We start from the raw sequence: 13620 nt of genomic DNA, 5'->3' as shown, positions 1-13620 counted from the left end.
AATATAACATGGCTGAATCGGAGCGCATCCGCTACACACAGGTTCAACACGCACTTTGTCCTCACTTGCAGCCCGGGACCACACTGCTGGAATCAGCTCCATTGGAGGATTGAGTGCTGGATGGTCACCTCCCTGACAGCACTATTTCCCTGATATATAAAAAGTTGGTCAACAATCTCTCGGATCCTCTCCTGGCCGTCCGAGAGAAGTGGACTAGGGACGGCATAGAAATGGATGATGAGGAGTGGCAGGAGGCGATCTCTTCTCTCAGAGTCGTAGCAATTCCTGCCCGCCTTCACCTGGCCCAACTAAAAATCCCCCACCGTATCTATGTAACGGGCCCCCAACTGGTGCGAATGGGAAGGGTTGAGGAGGGTGCCTGCAGGTGGGGTTGTGGCCAGATGGGGACCTTCTTTTACATAGTTTGGGAATGTGCACCGATTCAGCCCTATTGGCGAGACATCCATGACATCATCAATACTGTTCTGTCAGTGCGGCTCCGTGTGGAGGCTCGTCGGTGACTCCTCAACATTTGGGAACCGACTGATTTGAATGTTTGCTTGACCCAGTGGGTAACACTGGGGCTAATGCTGGCCAAGAGGAATATTGCCCAGCGGTGGGGGGCTCAGGACCCGCCCACGGTACAGAATTGGGAAAAATACTTGGGTTGGGCAGTGTTTAGAGAAAAGACTGTTTATGTAGCACGTGGATGTCCCAAAAAATGGACTTGTGTGTGGGGCCCGTGGAATTCCTATCGTGGGGAAATATGTCAGCCTCCCCTGGATGACCCCCCGTCGCCCTAAGCCTTCCATCATGTATAATTGTATTTTGTAGTCTTACCTATCATGCCACTGATGCATGTCACAATGCTTTCTCTGTTTTACCATGCTAATGCTGATGCTTTATTTTTCTAAATAAAAAATGTTTACAAAGAAAAAAGAAAGAGAAGAGAAGAGAAAGGGGGAAATTAAAGCACTCCATATCCCGACCCCGAAAAGGTCAAATGTGATCCCACATAAGAGCATATACCTCAGGTCCAATTGAGTCCACGACCCCAACAATACAAAAACAGTAACCCCCCACCCAGGCCCACCCCCTTACAAGCCTCATTTACTCAGTTCAAACACCGCTGCCAAACAGATCACCATCTCAGGCTGGTCGACTGTCTGCATTCTCACCACCGCAGTGATTGGTTGGGCTCCTCACTCCACGACGTTCGAGCCATTCTGCTGCGACCTCAGGATGCTCAAAAAACCACGCTCTCCCCTCCGCCTCGATCCGAAGATGTCCCGGGAACAGCATGGAATATTTCAGTCCCCGCTCTCTGAGGTCACGTTTGACCAATAGAAACGACCGTCTCTGATGTTGCACCCTCTGTGTAAAATCCGGAAAAAAGGAAATATCTGCGTTTTTGTACCGGAGGGGCGTGCCCGCCATGGAATTTTGAAGGATAATGTCTCTGTCGCGATAGATCAAGACCCGTGCCATCATGGGCCGTAGAGGAGCGCCCGGTTTGGGACGGCCGCCCGGGATCCTATGGACGCGTTCAATAACAAAGAACTTACTGATGCCCTTGGGCTGCAAATGCTTCAGAATAAGGTCCTCCGTCCTGCGTTTCTTTAGAGACAGTATAGCGGTCAAATTTGTTAGTTTGCATAGCCTTCAATCGATGGGCCCCTGCGGTCTTACTGCGCTCCATCGCGACACCCTCCATGTACTACCAGCCTGCCCACGGGCACCCCGGCAAAGCAGCCACACCGTTGCCGACAACGAGCCAAGAGCTGGCAGATAATGAGGGTGCCAGTGTGCCCCTGTGTGTGGTCAATTGGCCCGCTCCAGGCCCACTATCAGCTAGTAAGAGATCCGCCCCTGTGCTGGTCGTAGAGGAGGTGGCGGCACCAGGGACTGTACTAATAGTCCCAGGTTAGTGTATTGGCAATGGGTCCTGTGGCTGGTTGCGGGCCTCTTCCTCACTGATGCAATAGGCCCCGCTACTCCTTTGATGGCAATGCAAGGGTCCTGCAGCCCCGACCCTGCACCCTCAAAGATATCGGGGCACCGCAGGACACCATGCCAGTGCAGCCGAGGGACCCCAGGAGGCAGCGTGGGGCCGAGGGGGCCTCAGTCTCTAGATGTAGAAGCGATCCTCTTCTCCCGACGGCTTCGCCCTCCAGACACGGCGCCACCGCGTGTGCAGGCCAGATCATCCGGAGCCCTGTCCCGGCCCCACGCAGCACTGTGGGTCCTGGCGTGAGCCCCCTGGCAGGCCCTACCTCCGCAGCGGCCGTATCTTCGGTCTCCGATGTCAGAGACCGACCGGAGTTGGCAGGTTCGTGTCCGCTATCATTCCGACAAGTAAAATTGCTGTTGGGCGGGCTGGATCATTTACAGGATAGTCATGAGGACGGGGTTGGTCCCGGAGCTGCGCTTTACGCGGCCATCTTGCCTCACTGCCTTGCCACGCCCCCCCAAGTATGTTGTTTTTATTTTAATTTTAATACATATCAAACTGTTAAACAAACAAAAGTTATAGTCAGGCCTCCGCCACTTTTTCTCCAATCATCCACTGGCATGCTAGAAGGGGCGCTTTCATGATGGCACTTTTGAGGGGCAGATGGAGCAGGCATGAGCTGGCGGAGGAGTGGGAGTGAGCTGGTACGATGTGGCTCATGCGTAATATTTGCCCTCTCCTCCACAGCACTGGGAGAGCATGGGGCAAAAAATAAAATCAGAAGTCCCTTTTCTGTTTCAGCATGCATGCAGCTCTTCGTGTTTCTGGCGCAATGGCGCTGCTCATTTCCTTGACCTTGCTTGCTGCCTCCCTCAGGCCGTCCAATGTCTCTACAAGCAAGGATTAAAAAATTCATGAAGACAATTTGAACCTCATCCATAGGGTCCGCCATAAAAGGGTTTTTTTAAGCAAAAAAAATAGTTTGCATTTTTTCCAAAGAAAAACAAAGGAGCCAGTTCTCTAAATGTTTGCCCTGGATTTTAGTAATTTCTAGCTGAGACATCAGGCAGGGCCAGGGAAGGTGGCAAGTAGGGACTTGAAATGCTGCGGTTGTATGACGTAACAACGCATGGAAATACTCTGCATGCCTTTACCACAAACTTTCTACCCTGCATTTTTTTGGAACATATATGCTTTTTTAACGTATGCCTTTGCCACACATTGTTTATATATTTATATATGTATTCATATATATATACAATGTATTTGTGGGGAGAAACCCACCAAACCCCCAAACTTACCTTAAATACGTGGTAAAGGCATACCCTGTAAAAGCATATGTGTTCTAAAAACATTTGTGGTAAAGGTACAACGTGGTAAAAACCAGGTTGTAAAGGCTGTTTCCCAAACCAGCAAGTGTTGTCCATCAGCTGCGAGCTGCAGAAGCTGTGGCACCAGGCAGCCCAGGAAACAAATGAGAGCAGACAAATATGTGACACAAGTCAATGTGGGACTGATTTTAGTGCTTTCCTTTCCTGCAAAAACAAATATAATTTCACGCCAGCATTGGGGGGGCTCTCAAGAGGGCAAAAGGAGGCAGTGCCATAACAGCATAAGGACAGAGAGACAGGACGGTTTGAACTAAATGACTGAAAAAAGGATTACCTCAATCTCATTACCAACTGCAGCTGCACTAAAGAATTTCAGCTACAACTGCACATCCACCAAATCCTGGGGGCTGATCCAAAATATGATGGACAGCCCATCGAGCCAGTGCTTGACAGAAACCAATGACTTAAGAGGCTGACACCATGGCCATTTCTGTATTTTATGACTATATGTTCTGTGCTGACATTAGGCCGTGTCACAACACTAAAGCTGTCTGGAGAAGGGCCTAAAACAGGATAGTGTGAGAGAACAGAGGTAGGAGAGGCAGGAAGAAGGGAGATAGCAAAGGTGATGGGTAAGAGGGCAAAGGAGAATTAGGGCCCGATGTAGGTCACCACATACCGGTCGGTAACGGCCGATTTCGGCCGTTACCGACCAGTATTTGGTGATTGAGATGTAGGGGGCCTATATTTTACAGAATCTGTAAATTTACCGATTCGGTAAATTTACCGATTCTGTAAAATACCTATTCGGTAAATTTACCGAATCCGTAAATCTATATGTAGGTGGCACAGGAAACAGTGCCACAGGCCCCTAAGAATTCTTTATTTACCATGTAATACTATTGCATGGTAAATAACGAATTCCTGTGTACATGCACATCTTTGCATGTACACCTGTGCCATGTGGCACACATACATGCCCTGAGGGCATGTTTGTGTGTCACACGGCACACAAGCCTGAATCAGGGGTGCAACAGGGTGTCAAAGTGACACCCTGTCCCCCTTGTCGATTCGGTAATTTTACAGAATCGGTATTTACCGATTCGGTAATTGCCATAGGTTCCTATGGGCCTCAAGGCCCATAGGAATCAATGGCAATTACCGAATTGGTAAATAACGATTCGGTAATTACCGAATATTCCTGAATCGGTAATTGATTCGGTAAAAATACATACATCCCGATTGCCAGTTCTTAAATACCGAATCGGTGTGATTCGGTATTTAAGAATCAGTAATCTGGGATTACCTACATCTGGCCCCTAGTGAGGTAAGGCAGAGGACTAAAATGTAATGGAAGAAGTGGGAAAGTGGGAGAGGGGTATTAATAGCAACGCCAAGAAAGTGGGAGAAAGGTAATAGAGTAACAATAATAATAATGAACAATTTATACCATATGTCAAACATTTCAAATGCTATAAATCCGAGATGTTAGTATTACCCAATTTCATGGTCGTAAAGGAGAGAAGACTGATCCTGGAATTAAGAGGGGAATCAGAAATGATTGAGAACGCTTGGGTCAGGAATACTATAGGAAACACACTTCAGATGTAAGAAAAGGGGTTGGAAAAAAGATAAAAGAAATAATGAGAGAAATAAGATAAATAGTAGAGGAGGGGATGAAAGGTGGGATACAGCTGGGACAGAGGCAGAAGGGAATTGAGTAGTAGGACAGAAGAAAAAAACACAAAGGCTCACTTTCAGAGATTGTTAGGAGGTATATCATTTCACGGTAAATATGTGGCAAGTGGTTTTCTGGGATTTGGATATGATTTTTGTATTTAGTGAACAGTGATTGATTCGGCTGCATTAGGAAATGAGGTAATAACATTTCTCTGCATGGGAAATCAATGCGTGTCTGCAACCAGCAAAATCTCGACGATAGCACTGCACCTTAAAATGCAAAGAAAATGTGGAAGCTCTGTCTCGTAGATTACTCTCCATTGAATTCTAAATTTGCAGTTATGTTGCACATTCTATTTGTGTGTGGGAATATTACTGCTAATGGACAAGCTCCCACTTATTGGGGGACAAAGTTGAGTCATTTAAAAGGAGCCAAAATAAGCATTTAAAAAATAAAAATACAATTTAAATGTCACACAGTCTGTGAATAAAATGGCACAAAAAGCAACAATGGCCGCAGAGTTCAGAATAGTGAAAACTTCAATGCCGAATTTCAGCAGCATTTTAAACAGCTGAAAATCTACTGTGAACTTATGAAAATTATTAAAGAGAAAATGATCACCATTGATCTTCATTATCAACACTTTAATTTGCACACAGAACTGACACTAGCACAACCATTCATGTCACAGATGCAGAGGTCAAAACAGGTTGCGATCCATAAGGGACAGTCGAAGGATGTTCAACATTCGTCTAGATTAAGGTCCTGAGTACGTTTGGCTGTCCATCGGACCTCGGAACCTGTGGTGGAGGTGCGGTGGTGGCTGGGATCCACCGCAACAGTGGTCCGGCCGTCATACTACGAGTACGGCGGTCGGACCATGATGGGACTGTTGCAACCACCAGGGATCCCTGATCCCGGGCAGTGGTGTGGTGCTGTGAGGTCACAATATGTTTGGTGGTGCTGCTGCGGCACCGCCCAGCATATTACGAGTTTCCTCGCTGCAACCCTATCCACGGCGATGAGCCCCCCATGGAAAGGGTGGTGATGAGGATACTCTGGGGGCCCTTACAGAGCCCTCTAGTGCCTCTGTCCAGGGGGTGGATGCAGGTGGGCACATGTTGTGCCATCCTGTATGATTACACCCCCAGTTCCTGCATGCTATGAAATGCATAACATTGTGTATGTGTATTTTGGTCCTTGCAGGAATGAGCTTTGACACTCCCATTGCGGTGCCTTTTTGAAAGGCACTGCCATGGGAATGGCAAAAAACTGATCGCCAGACCACGAGGAAAGTCGTAATCTGGTGAGCGACCCTGTTTGGCAGTCTCACTACCAAACTCGTAATCGGGCCCTAAAACTGACTCGCCCTTGAGAAAAGGAAAAAGCGGGCTCTCAGGTCATTTCTGAATCCTGGCTGTAACGATATTTAAACCATGTCACCAAACATAAGAACAGATTACCCCATCACTGGGTGGAGAGGCTGTATGACAGGTACGTTTTGCCAACAGTGAAGAACAGACAGGCACTGATCAACCACTTGGGGGAGGGCATCAGACCAAAATAGTGTCAGAGCTATAGAAAATTGACCTTTACCCAAGGATCTCTTCCAAAAGCAGCACAGATGTGTTTTCTACTCACAATATATCTAAGGCATCCACGGCGCAACTCTTGCAGTCCACTTTCCACTTCATGAGGACTCAACGTCTCTGGCATGGGTGGACCGTTCCTTCCAACCACTGACAACCAATTAGCCTGGAAAATGCAAACAAATAAAGAGATACGAATGTTTAGTCACATGATTACCAAGATAGGGGACTAGTTAGAGAGCTAGTGTTTTTTAGCCCAAGCCCTCATGGTTCAAAAGCAAGTTTGAGTTCCTTAATTGTTCTACACACAGAATTCTAGGCCAGTAATACGGGCATGTAGAGCACTAAAACAATGCCTGCAGTAAGCAGTTTATTACCAATTGATTGCTTGCAGCAGGTGAAATCTCCAGGTGCAATTCCACTGACCTGTGGTGCCCCTACTGAACACATAGGGGCATATTTACTATTGTTTCATGCAAAGCACGGCAGCAAGCAAAGCTGCTGCACTGCGTGGAACAAAGGCAACAGAAATGGAACACATCTACTAAGGGCTTGATTATGACTTTGGAGGTGTGGGGGCAGGGCTGCCACGCTGCCGGCCTGGTCCCACACCGCTGAAGTCAGTCCACAGCTGGCTGCCCACCAGATTACGAGATTTCTCGTTGTCTGGCAGGCAGTCCTTTGGCGGTCCCACGGCAGCGCCTTTGAAAGAGGGAGCGCCAAAGCCTGTTCCTGCAAGGCATGGACTCTGCAGTCCATGCTGTGCAGGACAGGGGGTGCATTCACACAGGGGGCACAACATGTTCCCCCTGCATGCATCTCTGTGGCCTGATGCACCAGGGGGTCCTGCAGGGCCCCTTAGTTCCCTCACGGCCAGCATTTTCATGGGGGGCTAATCGCCATGAAAAGGCTGGCAGTGAGGAAAATCATAATATTCTTAGCAGTGCCGCAACTTCACTGTCTAAAAACAAAGAACAAGGTGACCCTTATAGTCAGAAGGGACCAAGGGTAGTAATAAGTTATTAGAGACAGCGGTCCCTTTCAAGAGAAATAAATAGATATAGCCACAATACTACAATCAGGATTGGGTCTGCTCATGTACAAATGACTGATATTTAGAATTTATTTACAGACGTTAGAGCTAAACAATACATGAAAAAATTAAACGAGCAAAATGTGACGGGGATTTCCTTACCACAGGCATGTGACTTAAAAGTGACTCTTGGTGAAAGTACGAAATAACAATAGTCACAATTACAGAAGCATCTTATACTCCGTAAAATTATCAAATAAAGGTTGGATACCGGTAAGCATAAACAGAGCTTATGATTTAAAAGTGTGCACGCCTGGGCTGTATATTTATTACTGTATATAAAATGGAGAACATATGCTGTGCTTGTACAGTGTTAGAGTATGAAAGTAGCACCAGATGTATATAATAGGATGTGAGTGTGACTTAGAGAGTGAAGAAGTCTCAGGACACTTGCAGGTGTGAATCGAGGATGGTAAATTGTGTCCACGAGCATGGACAGAAACGTCTTGGTGGCCCAGATTTTAAGCACGTAGGACTAGCTTCTCAAAGGGCAAACTGTATGAAAGACTGTGCACACAGGAGGACTACGGTAGATGCGCTAGTAGCTGAGTACCAAGCAACTCACATACATGGAGGGGTGAGAGGAAGCTACCACTGTATCTCCTTCAGGAAAGAGAATAATGCAAGAACTAATAAGATAATAAGTTCTTAAGTGACTTTGGGGAGTGATGTCCTTTGTTTGGCTGATACTGTGCGCATGGGAGTACATAAAAGAGTATAACTTTCCAGTGAGGAGTTGTTATTCAGAGTTGGAGCTGAGAGCTGGTCTCTGAGCAGAGAGATGATCGTGTGCCGGAAGTGGTAGAACCCTGCAGTGCTTCTGCTCTGTATTGCACTGCATGGGTGGCAGGGAGTTGTCATCACTCCTGTTGGGAGTGACCCCGATAGGTCAAGGCCTCCAGTCTACAAAATGGGTCTGATCTGCGGGTGCCGAAGAGCTGGACGCCAATGTGCAAGGTCTAATCAAGCAAATTGAGGGCTATTTACCAGAGACAATCTGAGCCAAGCAAGTTGTCCCCAGAAGTTGCAACGTTCAGTGAGTAGCTGCTGGACCTGCTGTTCCAGGTGGGCAGGGCCTGCGGCCGCTGCAGGTAAGAGAGGCGGGGCGGCTGGAGGGTATTTCGAGAGACGACCATGAGAGGAAATTAAATAAATAATTCGAAATCCCCCCCAGCCAGCCCCACCGCCACACCGCTCTTACCTGCAGCAGCTGTGGCTAGCTGGACAGTAAGTTTGGTCAAGCAGCAAGTCACAGGGAAGGGTGGTAATATTACTAAAGATATGTAACTAGGTACAGTGATCTCCTTCGCACAGACACCGTCACATTTTTTGTACTTCTCTATTTAGAATCACAACCATAAGCTGATATCTAGGGAGAGTTGAGAAAGACTTTATTAGGAAGCTGCCCCACATTTGCCCTCAGGATTAGTTGTTGTCCCCTGACTTATCTGTTCGTCCAGCCACAGTACAAGGAAGACATATCTAGTATCTATAATGACATGAGGGATGGGTGATGTGCCCTCACATGAGTGTGTAAGCCACAGGTCAGACAGAGGGAGGAACAGAAAAGAGGTATAGTTTTTTCTCTAAGCATATGGAGTACTTGGATTTCCAGAAGCAGTGATTGGTCCCTTACATTTTGCATTGTGGTTACTGGGATCCTGTAAAACAATTTCTGCTGTATGGCACCATGCAAGATTGTGAGTGTGATTCTTTTTAGGAGTACTTTTGTGGATGTACATTCGCATAATAGAGGCATTGAATGAAAGTATTGTAATTGCATTTATATAGCGCTTACGACCCCTGACGAGGCGTCCAATCGCTTTTTCGGCGAGTAGCACGCTACTCCGGGACCCATAGAGGATTAGTGTTGAATTAGTATAGTGAAACATGCAAGTATATTTTAAGGGGTGGATAGGTTAGTCAGTTATTTGGCTTTGGAATCATAGCAAAAGGATAGAGGAGGAAAAAGGTTTGTATTTATATAACGCTTGTTACCCCTGATGGGGTGTTGAAGCACGCTACTCCGGAAGCCCATAAAGGATTAGTGGTGAATTAGTATGGTGAAATATGAAAGTAATGACAGTGGTGGATATTAGTCAGTCATCACACAATACACACTATGCCCAACATGCATGCATTTTAACAATTGACTTATAATCAGACACCTTACGCAAGACAAAACCCCCAGAAAGGCTATAGAAACGTCACCAGTATACATATTACACCCGACAATTTCCTATACTATAGGACATGCAGATTAGGCAAAAGTGATTTTGTACGGAAAAAAATTAATTCTACGGGACACTAGACAAGACCCCCAAATTACAAAGACTCTAAGTTACAAAATAAGTACAAAAAAGTGAGTTCAGCAGACTTGAAATAGAAACAAATATTCATGATCAAAAGTTACTTTAACCCCTGCCTCCAATGCTCTATTAACTGTGTATCCAACCTCAGGAAAAGGTGTTCCTGGTCCACCGTTACTTTATACCAAAGGCTCCCTAATTTTGAATTTTTGCAGATACAGACAGAAAACTATTTTAAGCCTATTTTTAAATGTGGATAAAAACAGATTCTGGATTCTTTGGAGTGATTCTAAATACTGTCCATCATGACTGATTGGCCAGTAGCTGTGCAGATTGACAGGTAGGGGGTTAAAAAAAGAATTTTCAGTAGATATGCACAACCTTGATACTAAAATGTTCATGTTTTCATATACGTGCATTGATTTATCATCTGTGGGTGGTCATATCATTAAAGCATGATGGCGCATTTATTGGTTACATAAATGTGGAAATATACTACTTTCAACTTCATTTCTTCGCAAAACCCAAATTAAATATGGATAAATATATATATCATTAGCAAAACCAAATACGTAGAAATAGAAATAGAAATGGCAAGAACAAAATACCATAACTGGGAACCCCAATTATACCTGAAAGTCATACACTGGACAAATATCAAAAGATGCATCCCATCTATGTTTGCACCACAATGTCAATGTAAATATCGGTGGAAAGGGATGGTACCCAGGGCAACTCTAATGATACGATTCTGAGGCAGTGCAGTTTCCTGCACAATTATGGGTTTGCCTCATTTGCCACATAACGCATCATCTGCTGCACAATATGCAGAAGTGAAGGTTCTAGCTGAAACAGATCAAATGTTACTAGAAGAAAAAAACGCTGCAGCAACTGTTGCTGCGAATTAGAAGGCCCTTTTCAAATGTTAACTGGGCTCTTTGTTGCTTATGGCTGTACTCACGTGCTAAACTGGTACTAATGGTGTAAAGTCCAACAAAAAGGAGGGGGAGATAGGGATCGTTATGATCCAGAGGGCTTAAATTACCACTCAAAGGGTGAGTGGGAGGTCCAGCCACAGACGGAGCCCTCGACAATGAGGAAAATAAAGGAAGACTGGGCCGTTCCTGGGGGGTCAGACGGTCACTGAGGTGCAGGGGGGAGTGCTCATTGGAGAACTACCCCAGGGTATCCATCATGTTGGATATAATGGCCTCACACACCCTTGCGAGTGTCATGCTTCATCATAGGCAATGCTCCTCGTTGGGTAGGCAGTGCAATTCCCAACGGGCAACACCTCTAGGAGGGGCTCTTTGGCGGAGATCTTTTTATCCAACTGCCTATGGGTGAAGTGGGGGTGTGGGGCCAAGGCAGTGTAGACGGTGAGGGTAAAATGAGGCAAGAGGTACCGGAAAACAACTTTATTCAGGTGGTCCTTTGCCTCAATTAAAATAAGGATTAGTCTGTACTCGCTGGAACTTAGGTTTCCACGTACGAGACAGTACTAAGGTGTAAAAGGTATGGTCAACATGTTTTTCGCTATACGTTCCTTGACATGCGATTCTTGTTTAACACTTTTTCTTGCCTAAAATGGGAGACAAATGAGACCGTTACTACAGGTACGTGACAAAATACATTCCTCATAGTGACCGTGAGCACACTGTGACATGGTGACATACTAGTGAATGTGCAGCTAGTATGTGAATAAAACCAAAGGTGGGTACTCAAAGTGCATAACAGGTAACTAGCCCCTTGCATGAGTATCTAAAGAACAATAAAAACATTTTAAAAACATTTGCAAGCAGCCGCATTCGCTCAAGGTAGGATACTAGAGCATCGAGTGAGACCAATGTACGATTTGACTCACCTTATAGTCAGAGTTTATATGTGTCAACAGTGCCCAGCGGGTCAGACATCAGGGGTGAAGTCAACTGATTATCTGTGTACTGCAAACAAATCACTGGTAGTTTCGGGGAGTCCAGCACAGTTTAGGGCACTCTCAGTATAAGGGTCGGGTGCCAGTATATATTCAGTGTGTGCCGCTTGTGAAGCGTGCGTATAGCAGGTGTCGGGCGGCGGAGTCTGTTCACGTAGCCTAATGGTGTAAAACCTTAGTCCATGCAGTATTAACGTGTAAAAATGACAAACTAATGAAGCAATACCATCACAAAGTGCACCGCATTATGATGCATAACGTGCCTTGTAGTGCTCCATAATTTAGTCAATCCTGCAACATAATTGGCTCCATTCCTGTTGCATAATTCAAGTGGACTTGCAGGTACCATATTGCTCCAACATCACTACGGGATTATTGGGGAGACTTAACCGTCCCAAATGTAATGGTAACTACGTGACGTGCACTGCCATACTTAAGTAAATACATTATCGCATGAACAAACTAAGGGGCATACACTACAGCAGGCCCAAGTCTGAATAATCACTAAGCTACGTGCACTATGTACAGCAGCGCCACATGCACTACTCGCACAGAAAAGGACTTTCCTCTGCCCAACAACTGAATCTGATCCCACTTCTTGCACCCAGCAAGACTTCTACTCATGCCTTACTTCCAAGAACCACATAAAACACACAAAGCCCGCAGCCTGCTCCAGAACCCTTAAGTCGGCTGAGAACCGAAAAAGAAAGGGAGTTAGGAGAACATATGGTAAAACCGCCAATCTCGAGACCAACACCTTCCACACAGCAACCCAATCCCAAGATACACAAGGTTCCCAATCTCCAAAGCACCCCTCGAGACCACAACTTACAACACCCCGCAGCATTCTTACACAGTTTCTGCTCCTTTCACCAGGTCACACCTTAAGCGCTCGCTTCCTTAACACCCACAATGTTCCTGCAACCACGAAGACCCTAAACAGCCATACTCCAAGCTCCGTACTCGCTGCTACCAGTAAGTACACCAAGCTTACACTTGGCAGTCTGCTAAACGCGGCGATCCTTCTTATCCTTAAAGCAAAGAGACTGTCCCTCATCAAACACAGTGCCTCCATTCTGCACAGCTACCCCTCACACACAAGTAAAGTCCCTGCCCACTCTGCATCCCACAACGCGACAAACCCCGCGTGATTCCCTACTGCCGCGTGCACCGACCAAAGGATACCAGCACCAACGCTTGAGCTGCTTCTTCTTCTTCGGCCTCATGTCGTCCACGCGCCGAGGGCCGCGTACTGCAGAGAAGGGGCAAACACAGAGCAGGCAAGACAGGGAGAAGGAACTGTGTCTGCTCCTGCACAGGTTAGCACCAACCAGAGCCACATAAGTAGGAATACCACCCCAGAGTTGATGCAGTGCACAAGTGTAGAAACTAGGGTTATTCTGACAACAGAAAAAACGTAATTGTGTCTCCAACTTTAAAGACAGTGCTGTTCACATTTATGTTACAATCAAATATATGCTATCTGTGTGTCATACAGATTTTTTAGAGTGGAAGTTTGTGTTAAAGGCTTTGAAGGTATTTTACATGTCACTATGCATATGTTCCCCTGAGATCATTTCCAGCGCTTTCTCCTCGGGTATCCGGAACTAAGTTCTAACATTTCAGTAGTCTGCCAGCTTTTACCTGATGCCACCTAAAAAGACAATCACTGGCAAAGCCAAGAGGTCTGCCCTTTGTTGACCAGCTGTAGAGCAATTGGGTTTGCCAATTCA

The 13620-nt window shown here is 46.1% G+C and overlaps 1 protein-coding gene across 1 annotated transcript in view; it reads right to left on the bottom strand.

The window, feature by feature from the left end:
* The window catches only part of LOC144827504 (uncharacterized), a 144957-nt gene that overhangs the window by 12607 nt on the left and 118730 nt on the right, over nt 1-13620 (bottom strand). Inside the window, exon 4 of the mRNA XM_078685789.1 lies at nt 6605-6718. Within this exon, the coding sequence (XP_078541915.1) occupies nt 6605-6718 (114 nt within the window). The remainder of the gene's footprint in view (nt 1-6604; nt 6719-13620) is intronic.

This window comes from Lissotriton helveticus, chromosome 4_1 (assembly GCF_964261635.1).
Source record: "Lissotriton helveticus chromosome 4_1, aLisHel1.1, whole genome shotgun sequence".
NCBI lineage: Eukaryota > Metazoa > Chordata > Amphibia > Caudata > Salamandridae > Lissotriton > Lissotriton helveticus.
The sequence above is the reverse complement of the archived record's forward strand: the minus strand, read 5'-3'. Positions and strand labels throughout refer to the sequence as shown.